Source organism: Lepidochelys kempii, chromosome 4, assembly GCF_965140285.1.
Source record: "Lepidochelys kempii isolate rLepKem1 chromosome 4, rLepKem1.hap1, whole genome shotgun sequence".
Lineage (NCBI taxonomy): Eukaryota > Metazoa > Chordata > Testudines > Cheloniidae > Lepidochelys > Lepidochelys kempii.
The window spans coordinates 115,436,516-115,453,052 of record NC_136383.1 but is presented as its reverse complement, the minus strand read 5'-3'; the positions used below and the strand labels follow the sequence as shown (position 1 = coordinate 115,453,052).

Sequence of the window (16,537 nt, the reverse complement as noted above, 5' to 3'; positions counted from 1 at the left end):
GGATGAACATGGGCGTGCAGGGTGTTCCCCTGAGGTACAGAGTGTCACAGCGCCATAGCAGAAGTTCCTCTGTTTCTCAGGGAGAAAGGTTTTTATTCCTGCTGTTTCCTTATTCACAAAGTAAAAGGCAATCTCAGGCCTATTTTAGATCTGAGTGAAACAAATACCTGAGGAAAATAAAGTTCTGCATGGTTACCCTAGTTTCTATTACTCCTTCCCTGCTGGCCTCAACTTAAAGATCTGTTCAGACTACTGGAAATTTCTCAGGTTCATAGTGAATGGAAGCCACTACCAATTTGCAGTACTTCTGTTTGGCCTATAAGGAGCCCCCCACAGAGTGCATGATGATGGTGGTAGATGCATATCTTTGGAGGTTGGGGATCCATGTGTTCTTCTACCTGGATGACTGGCTAGTGAGAGGCCAATCTGAGATTCAAATACTGTCTGCTGTGACCATCATCTAGTCCACCTTCAGCGCCATCAGTTCTGCTCCATGGAGGAGGGTTGGGGGCATCACAGTCCGAGTTCATTAATGGATGCTTTCTTGCTACCATGAAAGAACTCTGTGCTCTATGCCTGTCCTCTGATACCATTACTTCCCAGAGTCTTGTTCAAGACCAAACAGGACGATGCTTACCTCATACTGAGAGCACCAGCGTTTCCTTGACAACACTGGTTCTCAACCCTACTAGCATTGTCAATGAGATCTCATCTGCCTTTTCTGTTGCACCCAGATGTGATTTTTCAGGACCATGGCCATCTGCTCCACCGCAATCTGCAAGCTTGACAGCCTGGATGCTTTCTGGCTAACACCATTAGAAAGGGCTTGCTCAGAAGACGTTCAGGAATTACTTCTGAATAGTAGAAAGGCTTCAACTAGGTGTACTTACCTGGCTAAATGGAAATGTTTTTCTATCTGGCTCAACAGAAACATGTCTCTTCAGTGCAAGCCTCCATCAACCACATTTAGAGCTATCTGTTGCACCTAAAACATCAAGGTCTGACAGTTCTGCTACAGTACATTTAGCAGCAATTTCAGCTTTTCATCCTTCAGTGAGTCATAGATTGCTTTTTTGCAGTCCCAATATCAGATTTCTAGAAGGGCTAGACAGTTATACCCACAGGTACAAGAACCTGTTCCTCCAGGGGATCTCCACCTGGTGCTAGCAAAATTAATGGGATCACACTTTGAACCTTTTGTGTCTTGCTCCCTACTCCACCTTTCTGACAGTGGCATTTATGGTTGTGGTAACCTCAGCAGGCTGAGAGCCTTAGTCTCAGAATTTCCTTGTACAGTTTTCTAGAAGGATAAAGTTTACCTCCACCTCCACCCAAAATTCCTGACAAAGGTGGTTTCCAATTTCCACATTAACCAAGCAAATTATTTGCCAGTTTTCTTCCCAAAGCCTCACATGCATAGAGATGAGGATAAACTTCATTCATTGGATGTTAAAAGAGTGTTAGCCTTCTACTTGGACCACGCTGATATTGGCATCCTTTCATCAGCGAGAGACGGTGGGAATTGCAGCCTATGATGTAAATGGTTTTCAATGTCCCATATGACTGAATAGTCGAATCCGAGATTTGCATGATCTTTGGCAGTTGCAAATACGTGTGTCTTGGTTGGGAGTTGCTTGCTTCCTGTGGGCACTTTTCTCTTCAAGCTGTAGGAGCCAGCTCCTGTCATGGACTTTGATACCCTGATGGAGATAATGGCGCCACTTGTTATGATCACTTGCCAAGATTTCCCTTTGTTTGGGAGCAATTCAAAATTCCTCCATATCTCGCTTGCATGTGTCTTTATAGCGAAGCCTGGGATCATAGAATCATAGACTATCAGGGTTGGAAGGAACCTCAGGAGGTCATCTAGTCCAACCCCCTGCTCAAAGCAGGACCAATCCCCAATTTTTGCCCCAGATCCCTAAATGGCCACCTCAAGGATTGAACTCACAACCCTGGGTTTAGCAGGCCAATGCTCAAACCACTGAGCTATCCCTCCCCCCAAAATGTCTGGGATGTCTGGTTGTTCTTGTTCCCTCTGATAGCTCCCCATATAGCATGTCCTTGGGTATGCATCTGTCTTCCAGCTACTCGTCTGGGCTGGGTGGACTATACTGGGTCCTTTGGATCCTCAGTGTAAGTTATTTGTCATGACTGCAGACAAGATGAAAGGCCAACTGGCTTCCCCTTAGTGAATTTCATCCTGCATTCATTTGTGCTACCAGTTAACGAATATCCTGTCACTTCCTAGAGCTTCTGCCCACTCAAGCAGCTTCAGCAGCTTTCCTTGTGCAAGTACCTATTTAAGACATTTGCAAAGCAACAACTTGGTCATCGGTTCACATTTTTGCTGCTCATTATGCCATTTCCAGTCAGTGTAGGAATGGAGCCAATTTCTGACGGGTTGTTCTACAATCACTGTTCAGGTAGACTCCGAGCCCTTCTCCATGTTAAACTGCTTGTGATTCCCCTACAGTGAAATGGGCACGTGCAATCATTCAAAGAAGAAAAAATATTTACCTACTATGACATTCCGGGGTACAATCCAGCCAGTGAGGGGTTGTGTCACCGCCTGCCCTGCAGCCTGGGGTACCTCACAATGCTTTGCAGATGTAGCTCCCAATTTGAGCCCCTCACAAACAGCCAAACAGAATGTAGGTGACTCCCTGAGTGTCTGTGTATAGCTGCAGCCTGCAGCATACTCCAGTCACACTCTGGCTTCCACCAGCCTGAGTTACTACTTGGAGGGTGACCCCAACACACTCCCAGTCCTGAATTTTCCTTCAAAATGTGGGTTTTGCAATGTCCAGCCCTTTCCTGGAAAGTTAAAATATTTTAGGTATGTTGCCCCTGTAAGGGAAAAATGTCCAACAGTTTGCTACTTTAAATGGGGTTACCGAAACAATTCAGTTTGAATGTAACACTGGATTTGTTTGATTCAAGAAGAAAACAAGTTTATTTAACCACAAAGAGAGAGATTTTAAGTGAGTACAACCATACGGCATTAAAGTCAGAAATGGTTACAAGAGAAATAAAGAGAAAATGTCTTCTTGTGCTAAAACTTAACAAATTAGACTTGGTTCAAGATCAGATCCTTACCACATGATCCCAACAACACGGCTGTCCAAATTTCAGGTCAGGTTCTCTCCAAAAGTCAAATGGCTGCTTCCTTTTGTTGTCTTAGGTCAGAGAGAGAGAGAGAGAGATGGATAGGAAGAGATACCATGAGGTGTTTTTACCCCTCACTTTGTAGTCCAGTCCCCCTTTGAAATGCATTTCCTTGAAGGGTTACCCTGAGATAAAGTTAATTCCTGCTGTGAGGACGGAGACAAGGAGTCTTGTGGTGTAAGAGGTTCCATACTGTTGTTTGCTAAAATGCAGATCTGTTTGTTCCTGCCCCCATTCCTTGCCAAAGCATGGCCACATGACAGGTGGTTGCCCATCAGCTTTGATGACACCTGGCTAGAGGTGTCAACTTTGAGAAACTGTTTTACCCACTCTCCAAACTTGTCTGGTAAACACCTTGAGTCATAATTTCCCCTTATGTTTATAACTTTACCTATAGTGTTGCTACACACATTTCACCATGATCTTACTGACTAGTGAGTAGTTAATTTTCAAATGCTACCTCGCAAGGCTTATTTTGTACAAAGATTATTACTATAGTGGTGAATACAGGGGTACGTTCGGTCACGCCTACCTTTCTGTAAGTGGTGTTCTTCGAAATGTGTTGCACATGTCCATTCCATGACCCACTCTCCTCCTCCTCTCTATCGGAGTCTATCCAGTAAGAAGGGAGTCGGGGTGGCTCTGTCCTCTTATACATGCATGCAGTGGCATGCGACGGCCCAGGGCGCTCAAGCTGCCCTGATAGGTACTGAAGAGGGGAAAAAGTTCTCTGACAACTGCGCACGAGGCATGCACGCACCCACAGTGGAATGGACATGTGTAACACATCTTGGAGAACAACAGTCACAGAAAGGTAGGTGACTGTTTTTTAGTGATATTCCACCAGTATGCTGGGTATTGTACTTTGAGAGTGGCCCATTGCACCTTCTTGGTCTTTATGAAAATCAGGCTGAATAACCTGACACAAAAATAAATAAATAAATACATCTCGATGAAGAGAAGTAGGGAAAGGAAGGTCAAAACATACATTTATAAATTATACAGGATTTTAAAAAAATGATAGTATTTCATTTTTTTCCTCAGCCATCTTATGTCTGAATACATTAGGATGACAGACCCAGAACGTGATCAGATTGATCAAGATGCTCAAATATTTATGAGGACATGTGCTGATGCCATTCAACAGCTGAGAACAGAAGGTAAAATTAATAAAATCGTAAATGGATTATGTTAATTATTGAAGAGTTAATGATAAATGCTGATATGACTGTGAAGGTTGAACAATATTCTGAGCAACCTTTAAAAAGAAAGATACATAGGGTTTAATTTTCCATTCACTTAAACCCTTGTAACTCCATTGACTTCAGTGGAATTATTTTTGATGTACATCTGTTTGAGTGGTTTCAGAGTAACAGCCGTGTTAGTCTGTATTCGCAAAAAGAAAAGGAGTACTTGTGGCACCTTAGAGACTAACCAATTTATTTGAGCATGAGCTTTCGTGAGCTACAGCTCACTTCATCGGATGCATACCGTGGAAACTGCAGCAGACTTTATATACACACAGAGAATATGAAACAATACCTCCTCCCACCCCACTGTCCTGCTGGTAATAGCTTATCTAAAGTGATCATCAAGTTGGGCCATTTCCAGCACAAATCCAGGTTTTCTCACCCTCTACCCCCCCCCACAAATTCACTCTCCTGCTGGACAACTTGTTACTTTGGATGGGCTGTCACCAGCAGGAGAGTGAATTTGTGTGGGGGGGTGGAGGGTGAGAAAACCTGGATTTGTGCTGGAAATGGCCCAACTTGATGATCACTTTAGATAAGCTATTACCAGCAGGACAGTGGGGTGGGAGGAGGTATTGTTTCATATTCTCTGTGTGTATATAAAGTCTGCTGCAGTTTCCACGGTATGCATCCGATGAAGTGAGCTGTAGCTCACGAAAGCTCATGCTTAAATAAATTGGTTAGTCTCTAAGGTGCCAAAAGTACTCCTTTTCTATCTGTTTGAGTAAACATTGGCTGGGAATGACGAACCGTGGCCACTGGGAGCTGCGGGGGGCCATGCCTGCTGATGGTCAACATCAGCAAAATGTCTTGCGTCCCGCAATCAGGTTACCCTGATGAGCCGCAGGTTGCCCACCACTGTCTTAAATCTACTCCTGGTTCAAAGCGGGATAGACCAAAGTGCACTAGGGAACTGTTAGTAGATTCACACCCCCGCTTGCCACAAACTAAACATTCATATAGACAAGCCAAGAAGAATTAGTTGTATACAACTAAGTGACAATGGTTTCATTATGCAAAGTTTTCTTGATAGCACGCTTGGAATATTGTGGCCACTGCTGGATACTGAGTTTGTAAAGGAATATGGCCAATCTTGATAGTTTGAGGAAGAAGCTTCTGATATCCAGATGAAAGCCTTGCAGGATATATTTTATGAGGGTTCATGACCTGAGTGTTCTTTTGCCTTTTTAAAATTGATTTGATTGCATGCACCAAGTCATGTCAGTACGTGGCATGTCCAAGGTCATGGTCAATCATGACAGGTCAAGCTACAAGAAGAGGACAAAATTGATTGAACTGATAAAAGATAATTTCTAACTAGGGTTTTGATTTTGGGGGTTTATTAATTTTATTTGGGGGGGATTCTTTTTAGCAATTTTTGAGTTTTATGTAGATGTCCAAAAATTGAGGGAGGGGAGGTTGGGGCTCTCTTTGGATACATTCTTTGTATATTTTACTCAAATATACTGTAATGAGTAATCTGTTTGTAATATTTCATATGCTCTTTAACATAATACTGTTTCAAACAGCACTACATTAAAGCACACTGAGGTACCCTTAGTGCTCACCAGCAGGATCTGCATGGACCAGTTAATTTGCAACACTTCAGTGCACATTAGAAATCACACTTCTGTAGTCTGTATTACTGCTCTGTGTAGACAAGCCCTTAGAAACAAGTATCTATTTCTTGTCTTTATTGTATAAACACCAATTTCATTTTTTGTATCTGAGAGGTTTTATCTGTGTTTATTGGTTAAAATCTTAAAATTAGAAGCCCGATTTATAACTAATGCCAATGGGAGCATTCCAAAGAGGACCATCAGCACAGGGAGTAGACTATTAAGAGAGGAGACTGGAACACATGGTAAAGATAAATTCAAGGAATGGGTGGGCATACTGTGTCAGGGTTGGATAACCCTAGGTTGACTTGCTAAAAAGCCGGTCTTTCCTAATATGTGATAAGTGTACCAAAGGTTTGCATCAAATTTAAGCTTCCATAGATAGATAGATACGCATCTGCAGCACTAATAAGAAATGTATTTCTGTAATGTAGCCATGGGAGCTATATGTTGTTAAAATAAAAAACATAAATATTTAAGGGCCAAATTGGTGCTTGGCACTGGGCAAGACATAAATATCAAGACAATCTCTATCCTGGAGAGTCTATAGTCTAGTACGTTACAGGCAAGTTGAGTCTTTAGATTTGTCTCTTTAAGCTTAGCTTCAGCAAAAGTCTATTTTTAATACAAATGTAATTGACACATAACTAGGGAACCTGAAGAAACTATCTACGAGCAATGATAAAAGGTAAACTACGTGATACTATTTTTTATTTTCTTTAACTGCTATTGTGAAGATATAAATTTAATTTCTTAAAATATACTAATAGATTTTTGGAAATATAAAGATGTATATAAAGAGTATATTCTGTGGAAAACTGAAAAGGTAGGCTTTCATATTTTTCAACACAAAGTGTAAAATATTATCTTGAAATTTTTCATTTCAGCACACAAGAACGTCCAATCCCCACAAGTGAGGGAGCACAGAGCAGCTGTCTTGGATTTCATTGAAGATTATTTAAAAAGTACCCTATGCATGTTTTTCTACAAATGTATAACAGTTCAAAGTGAATAATTATTTGATTGTACAATATTGTCAACCTCTTTATTTTCATATTTTTAAGATCATACTGATAATTTCTGAGAGAAAATCATGGTCGTCTAACTACGTTTTTTTCTGTTCTTCTTGACATTTTTGAACAGGAGTGTGTAAGCTGTACTCTGAACAAAGAGCCATCCGAGTCAAACGAATGGTAGATAAGAAAAGATTGTGAGTACTGTTACTTTAAATTGCCCGGTTCCCTATGTAACTCTTTAGCTGAATAAATATGAACCTAGTGCATGGGACTAGCAAATTTCAGCTGATGCACATATTCATTAGAAGCAACAATATGTGCAGCTTTCATTGTGAACGGCAGCATATTCGTACTTTTTATGCCTGTATCACACCGTGAAGGCTATAAAATTGCTGAATGCTAAAATATATAACCATTTGTTCCAGATTTCAGATAAGTATATGAATAAACCACAGAATTGTTAAAAGAAGGATTAACAATCTGACTTGAAACCCACAAATACAAGGAAACTCTTGTGTAGATCTGAAATTGCCTCTGTAATCCATCCTTTTTAAAATTAGATCTATGCTACTGTGTGTAAGATCATCCAGTTTGGGGACAGTGCAACCTGACAATATTCCTCAAACCTGATAGGGAGGATACCCTCTCCGTGTGTAATTGTTCACTCTTCATGCCCATTCAGCTCTGATCTTTCTGCGGACACTGCTAAGAGGGATAAAAGAATGCTTGAGTTAGCATTTTTTGTGATGTGGACTAACTAGAAACTGGATTGAAACCACAAACTCATAGCTCATCAAACAGCTATTGGAAAATAACAGCTTTCTCCTGCCACTAGCATGAGTTAGATTCGAACTAGTCACCTAGAGGTGAAAAGTCTTAGTACTGTTTTACTACTCCCCTGAAACATCTGGTCATCCAAGGAAGGCTACTATGAAAGAATATGAAGGTTGTTGCTTTTTTCCAACCAAGGGTTACAAACACAGCTGCCTGCAAGTTTTTTCTTTTTGGTTTGTTCATTTTCATGTGGGGAGACTGAGTGAGAAAGTTAACAATTTAAAGTTGGTCACTTCTAAAAACCAAAGTCTCTAAAGTTGTAATACTGCCAACTTTTTCTGAGTCTTCACAATGCACATTTTAACCCTGTTTTCCCTGAGGCAGGTTTTCATGTGGAAATAACAAATTGCACAATGTATGTGCCAGTAGTTAAAGTCTCAAACATTTTTCAAAGAACTCATACTCCTTTATCTGGTTAGAGTGCAAACATGTCAGATATTATTTTAATTAAAACTAGTGGGGTGGTCTTTAAATATCCTCTGGTATGTTGTATCTCCAGAATCATACAACATCTGTAATTAGAGGTGATGGGATTCACTTGAGGCTTTTCCCCTTAGAAATAAATAGCTGTAAGATATATTTTATTTTTCTTTTGTGGAGAGGTTCAAACCAACTATATTAGAAAGTCAGGATAACGCCTTACAATTTTTTGTAACCCATTGAGAGGCAGCTTCTCATACAACACAATGGAAAAAAACCAACCCAGCAATAAAGTCTTGCACATTAGGCATAAAATCTTGTCAGATTCAGTATTCTTCATATTGAATTTTGAAGAAAAAAACAGTTTGATTCCAGCAGTCATCTAATTAAGCTAATAAATGTTCCCTGCTATTCTGCTCACCATGTTGTTGTGCTATCACCTCCATGTGAAGCCCATTTTCAAGATGCCTCATTGAACTAAATGGGGAAAACAAATCAATTTTATGTGCGCTAACAATGGAGCAAAAGAGATACACTAGAAGTTAGAACTTCTCTCAAGGCTAAGCAACAGTATAACACTTAAATAAAATCTTGAGTAAAAGACCAAAATATGTTGTTTTGCCAGTCTTACCCAGTGTAAGAACCAGAAAACAGATGTTAACCAGGTGGAGGCTGTATGCACTGCAGATGTGATGTAATAGCTAAATTGCTATTTAAATTAAAATTCAATTTAAATAAATCACAGGGCATAAACCAATCTTTCTGATGACTTAAAGAAAAATTGTTTTTTTTCATATGCCTTCAACAAGTTGATTTGTAATTTCCCTAAGGATTTCAGTAGACACTTCATGTGATAATAAGAATTTGTTTTATTATTTAAACTAGGTTTTGTTAAAGTCTGCTGCATTGCAGACTTTTTATTAATTGTTAATTGAAAATGGGTATTTTAGCATACTCTGGAAGGTAAGGATTACAAAAAATAAAGGGATATATTTATTTAAAAGTCAATTAATCCTTCATCAGATCTTCTTTACTGCAGTTTAGCAGGCATTAAATATATGCTTGTTAATAGGAGCCTTTTTTAGTATTATATAAGTAAATCTTGTTTCTCTTTATTTAGATGAGCATTCTAAATCTTAAACAAACTATCTGGGTGTTGTAATTTCCTGACATAATATAATTTGGCTTTGTGTATTCAAAACTTCTGCCAATTAGATTCGACTAATTTCCCAAAATGAATGTTAAGAGAAGTGGGCTGTTTCCCTTCCATTTTATGTTGCTAGGTTACTGACCTAGTGGATGGTGAGGAAGCAGTAGATGTAATATATCTTGATTTTTAATAAGGTGTTTGGCACAGTCCCCTCTGATATTCTCATAAACAAATTAGGAAAATGCAGTCTAGGTTAAATTACTATAAAGTGGGTACATAACTGGTTAAAAGACCGTACTCGAACAGTAGTTATCAATGGTTTGCTGTCAAACAGAGAGTGTATCTAGTGGGATCCTGCAGGGATTCGTCTTGGGACCAGTACTAGTCAGCGTTTGATTAATAACTGGAAAATGAAACGGAGAGTATGCTTATAAAGTTTGCAGATGACACCAAACTGAGAGGGGTTGCAAGCACTTTGGAGGACAGGATTAGAATTCAAAATAACCTTTAGTTTGAGAAAAGAAGGCTGTGGGGGACTTGGTAATAGTCTTCAAATATGTTAAAAGCTGTTAAATGAAGAATGTGATTAATTGTTATTCATGTCCACTGAAGACAGGACAAGAAGTAATGGGCTTAATCTTCAGCAAAGGGAATGTAGGTTAGATATGAGGGTAGTTAAGATCTGAAACAAGCTTCTAAGGGAGGTTGTGGAATCCCCATCATTAGAGGTTTTTAAGAACAGGTTGGGCAAGCAGCTGTCAGGGATGGTCTAGGTTTACTTGGTCCTGCCTCAGCAGAAAGGGCTGGACATGATGACCTCTCAAGGTCCCTTCCAGCCCTACATTGCTACGATTTTATGAAATGTGCCTAATCAGTTAAAAATAGTTATATTAATTGATATTTAAAATTATATTTTATCTCCGATTATAAACTGTTCATAGGTACAGACTGCAAACTCTGGCAGTGGATACAGCTTTTAAAGAGAGAACAGATTTTTTATTCAACTCAAGTTAGTTTTCATTTACATGGGGAATTAGTATTGTATTGTTTTTCAGAGCAATTATGCAAATTGTTATTGTCATCTTCAGCAAGTCATAGATTTCTATCTATAGTACAGATGCAGGAGGCTTTTTTTTACTGTACATGCTTCCCCCAAGACCCAGTTCTTGTAGTTAATTTATAGGACCAGAGTTCATGTTACCTCTCTTTTTGTCTTGTTTTAAATATAGTGAGAATGAGCAGATTAGACTTTTTATCCCACTTTCTCCATTTTTTATTAATATCCTAACTGGGTACATACCAAAGGAATTATACACAAGTATTTAGACAGAGTAAAAGGTCATATGTGAGATTTTTTGTGTGTTAGAGAAAGCTACTGCAATACCTAGTGCACTGGGTTGGCAGGTGTTATTGCCTGATAGTTTTTATCAGTCATTTGCATTCTTGGGTAGCAAATTTTCATCAATACTTGAAAAAATATAAAGAGGTCAGATCTGCTATTTAGTTTCTCCATATAACAGCATACCAGTTTAGCTTCAGTCCTCCAGTCCCTTGCTATTAGAGTTCATAGCTGACAAATACAAACCACTGAAGTTTACTGCTCATTTTAAATTCCACTATTACTCTATTTCTGTATTTTTTTAGGAGAAATATGTGTGACGGATATTTAGCAAGAGATCGCTGAATAAATAACTGATATTTTAATTGGTCTTTTAATAATAATAATTAATACGTTAATTAATCCCTAGATCTTATGTAGCTCTTTTCATCAATAGATCTCAAAACATTTTACAAATGAGGTCAGCATCATTATCCCCATTTTACAGATGAAGAAACCAAGGCACAGAGAGATGATGTGACTTGCCCAAAATCACTAAACAGGCCAGTGGCTGAGCTGAGGATGGCATTCATGTTTCCTAAGTCCCAGCCAGAGGTGAAAGTAAGCCGGTCCAGTCCGGTATGGCGTACCGGCAAGAGCCAGTATGCCGTGCCGGACCAGACCGGCTTCCCCAGGCTGGTGCTTTAAAGGGCCCCAGGTTCCACGCAGTGGCCAGAGCCCGAGGCCCTTTAAAGTGCTGCCCGAGCCCCACTGCTGGAGCCCCTGGAGTAGCGGTGGCAGGGCTCCGGCCGCACTTTAAAGGGCCAGGAGCTCCGGCTCCTGTGGGGAGCCCTGAGCCCTTTAAAGTGCCCCCCGAGCCCCGCTGCCGGAGCCGTGGGGTAGTGGTGGCAGGGCTTCAGCGCTGATTTAAAGGGCCAGGGGCTCTGGCCGCTGCGGGGAGCCCCGCACCCTTTAAATCAGCCCCCCTGAATCCCCGGGGCTGCCCACAGCAGCCAGAGCTCCTGGGCCCTTTAAAGCGCCACCCAAGCCTCACTGCCAGAGCCCCGAGGTAGTGGCGGCAGGGCTCTGGCGGTGATTTAAAGGGTCCAGAGCTCTGCTGTGGTAGCGGCGGCCAGAGCCTGGGGCCCTTTAAATCGCCCCTGAGCCCCGGGGCTCCCAGCTGCCTCTGCAGCTGGTAGCTCTGGGGGTGATTTAAAGGCCCCAGGGCTCCCAGCTGAAGCCGGAGCCCTGGGGCCTTTAAATCTTGATTTAAAGGGCCCGGGTATTTAAAGGCCCCGCCTCTTCTGGTTGAGACCACGCCTCTTCCTGTCGAAGCTATGCCCCCCTGCTCAGGACTCCGGAATACAGGTAAATCCTTTAAGTTACTTTCACCCCTGGTCCCAGCCCAATGCTCTTTTCATAGCACACTTATTAATATTACAGACAGTTGCAGGGAGTTACTTTACAATAAATCTGTACATCACATACAAACTTTCTTGATTTGTTTCTAAGTATCTGCTATGCTCTTTGGCAAACAGTATATGTGACATTAATTTTCCTTTACTGGCTGCACTACTGGAGTACGTTGGCTTGCTGAATAAAGATAATTATGTTTGAAACCAGATGCTCAGAGTTTATATTTTGTTACCTTTGCTTGATGATATTTTGACAATATATACAGTAAGAACTCAAAAATTACTTGAAAAGTAATGTTGAATTGGCCATTGGCCAAACAGAAAGCATGTTTGGTATTAGAGGACTGTTTAAACAAATTAGTTTAGAATTGACATTTTAATATGCTAGGTTTATCAAAGGAAGTTCATTGTAATCCTTAGTAAGGCTGCAATAAATGGATACAATATTTTGCTTACCCTGAGCAAGTAATTATTTTTTTCTGGAGTGAGTAAAATGTCCTTCATTTTCTTTATTATTCTCAAACATCATGGTAAAGGGTGGTAAATAGATTTTGTGTCTTGGCTGGTAAATTTTCGTAAGAGTTTTGTAAGGCTGACTTTACTGTATGGTATATTTCTAAGTAATCTTTCATCAACTCCTTATTCTCATTTTAGGGAGAATCAGCTGTATAAACTTAGTTAAATTATGGGCTCTTGTGTTGTAGGTCCAGGCTTGAACCTGAACAGAGCAATAAAGCTCAAGCATCCTCTTTCCCTGAAAAAATTGTAAAGAATTCTTCAGAAGAATCTGAAGAAAAACCTGCTTATGAGGAAAACAAAGGTAAGAATCCAATCCTATTAGTTTTTACTTTTGTGGCAGGCACTCTTCACCCAACTGGATACCTTCCTCAGATCACAGATTACACAGTAGCAGCCGTGTTAGTCTGTATCCATAAAAAGAAAAGGAGTACTTGTGGCACCCTAGAGACTAACCAATTTATTTGAGCATAAGCTTTCGTGAGCTACAGCTCACTCTGAAGTGAGCTATAGCTCACGAAAGCTTATGCTGTAATAAATGTGTTAGTCTCTAAGGTGCCACAAGTACTCCTTTTCTTTTTTCAGATCACAGAGCTATTGTAAGGCTTCCTCTTGTCATTTTTACTTCCTCTTCTTTCTCTCTCCCTTCCTATGGTAACCAGGCTGTCGCAAAGCAGATTCTGAGAGTGAGGCAGCAAAGTCTTAAACTTTGTGGCATATTTCAGAAGCATTCTTCAGCCAATGGCAAAAACTTTTTTTTGAAGCACATTTTTCCACGCAGAGCTGCCAGCAGAGATCACTATAAACTTTCCCAAAAGCCTTTGTTCCCTGGTTGTTTATAATTTCCTGATTTTTTTTCCCCCAATATTTAGGATATGACAGTTCAACCCGTATTAAACCAACTCTGTGAATATCTTGGTTCTCACTTTTTTAGTACTCCTCTAAATGCATCTGCCCCTGAGGTCCTGTAAGATTCTGTAGAATTTCCTTAACTGATAAAAGGGCAGGCTGTCTGAAAATTAGCCTACTATATTATTAAAAGAACATCTGCTCTTTTAAAGCCCAAGGGAGGCACTCAATCTAGCACCTACAACAAAGATTTGGAATGTTAAGAAAAAGAGTGTGTGAATTGAGGGAGAGGAGGCAGATGGGATGGCAAATATCTGGTTCCTGTGAACCACAATCCTGATTTTTGCTCTGAAAGGATTGTGTCCTGTCCATCAGTAGGTGAGCATTGCCTGATAGCGAGGTTGTTAAAAATGGTACTTAGGATAAGTATTCAATTCAGCCAGTTCCCTTTAGGCTGGAGCCTGAGGATAGTGTTAGAAATTCTCTAAAGGTGTCTGCCTGAGCCTGTGAGATGTGTCTCGCTTTTCTCCTCTATCTGTCAAGATAGCCTTCTCAGATTATGTCTAAACTGCAAACCACCCCTCTCTCCCAAAAAAGTGTTTTTAACTCAGGTTACCTAACCTGCATTAGCCAGCTCTGGTTAAAATAGCAATGAAGACACAGCAACTTGGCTTTTAATTCAGGTTAGGGAGCCTGAGGTTGAATTTAAGTTGCTAACTTGAATTAAAAGCTGAGTTGCTGTGTCTTTGCTGCTATTTTAAGCTGAGTTGGCTAAGGTGGGTTAGCTAATGCAAGTTAAAAGCACACCTTTTTTTTGCAGTGTAAGCATATTCTAAGTCTGCATCAGGGCAGGTAAACTGGCAGAACTTTTTTGCAGGAAGCCTTTCTGTGCAGTACCAGCAACCTCAAGGATAGTTTCAGGGTTCATCCCCAAAGGGACCTCTATTTTCTAAATGATGTTATGGAAACAAGTGCTTTCTCCAGCATTAGTTCTGCCGTTTGATCTGATAGAAGAGCCTGGGTACTGTATGAATATGATATATAGCACTGAAATTCTGTTTAGAGGGAAACAAAAAGTGGGATGACTGTTACTTGAAGTTTGGGTCAGACTGCATCTGATAGAGGGGAATATGTACATGGAGACAGTCTATTAATCAGAAGGGTATTTCTGGTCATCAGCTATTGAGTGCTTTTCTTAAACAATTTTGGTGAAAGAGGCAAGCCCCTCTGAGCAGTGATTTTACATGTCATACGGAAGGATGATTGGGGAGAAGTGGAAACTCCATTTCTGAATGAAGGCTTTAATTTTGAATGGTCCCTCAGCACATACAAACATTTTAATCCTCAGATGCTGTAGTTTTATCTACTTAACCAGCTACATTTCTGAAACTTTACAGTAAGCTTTTTCTTCTCAAATTGACCCTGCTATAAGACATAAAGCTGCAGACTGTGAGTGTCTGTTTATGGTACATGCTACATTGGTCAAACTGGACAGTCTCTACGTAAAAGAATAAATGGACACAAATCAGATGTCAAGAATTATAACATTCATAAACCAGTCAGAGAACACTTCAATCTCTCTGGTCACGCGATCACAGACATGAAGGTCGCTATCTTAAAACAAAAAAACTTCAAATCCAGACTCCAGCGAGAAACTGCTGAATTGGAATTCATTTGCAAATTGGATACTATTAATTTAGGCTTAAATAGAGACTTGGAGTGGCTAAGTCATTATGCAAGGTAGCCTGTTTCCTCTTGTTTTTTCCTACCCCCCCCCCCCCCCCCAGATGTTCTGGTTTAACTTGGATTTTAACTTGAAGAGTGGTCAGTTTGGATGAGCTATTACCAGCAGGAGAGTGAGTTTGTGTGTGTATGGGGGTGGGGGGGGATGTGAGAACCTGGATTTATGCAGGAAATAGCCCAGCTTGATTGTCATGCACATTGTGTAAAGAGTTGTCACTTTGGATGGGCTATCACCAGCAGGAGAGTGAATTTGTGTGGGGGGGTGGAGGGTGAGAAAACCTGGATTTGTGCTGGAAATCACTTTAGATAAGCTATTACCAGCAGGACAGTGGGGTGGGAATAGGTATTGTTTCATATTCTCTGTGTATATATAAAGCCTGCTGCAGTTTCCACGATATGCATCTGAGGAAGTGAGCTGTAGCTCACGAAAGCTTATGCTCTAATAAATTGGTTAGTCTCTAAGGTGCCACAAGTCCTCCTTTTCTTTTTGCGAATACAGACTAACACGGCTGCTACTCTGAAACCATACATTTCCATAGTAAGTCTGAGCAATGCAGCATGTAGGTTATAGTCATGTTTTTCCTTAGCTCATATTATCAGCACCTTACAGCTGTGAGGCGCTCCTGCAGAGAACCGGCAATGTAGTAGTAGCGTCAGTGGTTCTGTGTGGTTCCAGACGCCTAGGACACCACTGCAATTTTGGACAACTCTGTGCAGCTCAATCGTCCAGAGCACGGTTATAATATTCAGCTCAGAAATCTGTGTCATGCCACAAGAGACTCTAGTCTTTGATTGCCTGGGGCCATCAGATCTGATAACAAGATTACACTGCAAAGAGGTGTCACTTATTGCACCTTTCACCGCATTTCAGACTTGATTGTGCTAGTTATTTTCATTATTAGCCTACCTTTAATTGTTTAGAAGCAAGTAGCTAAAAGTGTGTTTTATTATATAAGTAAAGCTGATGCAGAGCTCTTAGAGATGCTAATTACTCTTTGAGAACACTGTGAGGTCTCTCTGAAAATAGTTCTACCTGGAATATTTTGTACACGCCTACATTACCCCCACTCACCCTACACCCCGTATTCTTTGGTGACTGTATGAGGTTGACTTAAGAGTTTGCTGCTATTGTTTATAAAACCATAATTTTCATTATGGCGTCACAGTAGTGAAAATGATGGTGATGCTATCAATAGGGGATTTCAGAGTAACAGCCATGTTAGTCTGTATTCGCAAAAA

The 16,537-nt window shown here is 40.5% G+C and overlaps 1 protein-coding gene across 6 annotated transcripts in view; it reads left to right on the top strand.

Moving 5' to 3' along the window:
• Positions 1 to 16,537, top strand: part of STX18 (syntaxin 18) — a 118,397-nt gene that overhangs the window by 73,395 nt on the left and 28,465 nt on the right. For 5 of the 6 annotated variants that reach the window (XM_073342517.1, XM_073342516.1, XM_073342515.1 and 2 more), the window contains 4 exons: positions 4,213 to 4,328; positions 6,925 to 7,002; positions 7,181 to 7,247; positions 12,895 to 13,010. In XM_073342517.1, coding sequence (XP_073198618.1) covers positions 4,213 to 4,328; positions 6,925 to 7,002; positions 7,181 to 7,247; positions 12,895 to 13,010 — 377 coding nt within the window. The remainder of the gene's footprint in view (positions 1 to 4,212; positions 4,329 to 6,924; positions 7,003 to 7,180; positions 7,248 to 12,894; positions 13,011 to 16,537) is intronic. The other variant, XM_073342518.1, reaches the window with a different exon arrangement.